The sequence below is a fragment of the Pundamilia nyererei genome, unplaced genomic scaffold (assembly GCF_000239375.1).
Source record: "Pundamilia nyererei isolate P.nyererei 1_Seehausen unplaced genomic scaffold, PunNye1.0 scaffold00021, whole genome shotgun sequence".
NCBI classification, from domain to species: domain Eukaryota; kingdom Metazoa; phylum Chordata; class Actinopteri; order Cichliformes; family Cichlidae; genus Pundamilia; species Pundamilia nyererei.
In genome coordinates, this window is record NW_005187422.1 from 2,540,065 (window position 1) to 2,541,316 (window position 1,252).

At 38.7% G+C, this 1,252-nt stretch overlaps 1 protein-coding gene across 1 annotated transcript in view; it reads right to left on the bottom strand.

Annotated features, from left to right (window-relative positions):
• Positions 1 to 1,252, bottom strand: part of snrpe (small nuclear ribonucleoprotein polypeptide E) — a 5,538-nt gene that overhangs the window by 664 nt on the left and 3,622 nt on the right. The window contains exon 4 of the mRNA XM_005726665.1: positions 958 to 1,036. Coding sequence (XP_005726722.1) covers positions 958 to 1,036 — 79 coding nt within the window. The remainder of the gene's footprint in view (positions 1 to 957; positions 1,037 to 1,252) is intronic.

Sequence of the window (1,252 nt, forward strand, 5' to 3'; positions counted from 1 at the left end):
ACACACACACACACACACACACACACACACACACACATATAGACACCTATGGTCAGGTCCTCAGGCAGCACTGCGTTGAAATCAGACATAAGATAAGACAACCTTTATTAGTCCCACACATGGGAAATTTGTTATGATTCTGTTATGGAAATCAGTGTCTGTGAACACAGCTCACTGTGCCATCCACAAATGCAGGTTGAAAGCCATATGTGAACATGATCCAGAAATTCCAGTCTGGGCCAAAGTTCATTCAAAATGAACTGAGAAAAAGGGGAAAACTGATCTGTGATCAGATGATTCAAGATTTTTGGAAAAAATGAACTCTGGACTAAAGAGGAGGGGGACCATCTGCCTTATTATCAGTGTTCAGTTCATAAGCCTGCATCTCCGACGGTGGATTTATGCCTATGGAATTGACAGTTTGCAGGTGTGGAAAGACAGCAGTGCTGAACGTTGTATACAGGCTTTAGAACAACATTTATATATATAATCCTGATGACGTCAAGACAACGCTAGACCGCATAGCACAGCTATTAAAACAGCATGACTTCATAACAGCAGAGTCCAGCTGCAGAATTGACCTGCACTTTCACCATTTGAAAACATTTAGTACGTCACGAAACAGAAAATGCACCAAAGCAGACTGACGATTGTCTTGAAATTCTTACATGTGTTGTGTGTTTGCATTTTGCTTCTTTGTTTCAAATCACTGTAAGTGTTTTTAATTACACTTTACATAGCATCCCAACATTTTCAGAATTGGGTTTGCAGTTTCTGGGATATGCAGGACCATTGTTTTTCAAAAATCCCTGAGAAACAACAATGTCTTGATGACACACAATTTTTCTTCATTCTTACCTTTCACAGTCAACCTTCCTAAAAATAATAAAGTAAAATAAAGTAACGTAAATAAAGTAAAATAATAAAACAGCTTTACAAAAAGTGATGCACTCTTACCCAATGGTTTTCTGTTCTTAGTCTTCATGTGGACTTCCTCAGCATCGTCTAGAACCAGATTCATGTACTCATCGAAACCCTAAGGCAATGAGACACAAGACAACAAAAGTGAGTCACATTGGTTTAACTAGAACTTGTACATGCCTGATCTCACAGAAAGTTCAGCCTGAGTGGAAATGCTACTCATAGATCAGGCCATTTCAAGTTAGACCAAATCATTTTAAGTAGGGCTGAACGATTATGGAAAATAATCTAATTGCGATTTTTTGCCCCAATATTGCGATTGCGATGCGAT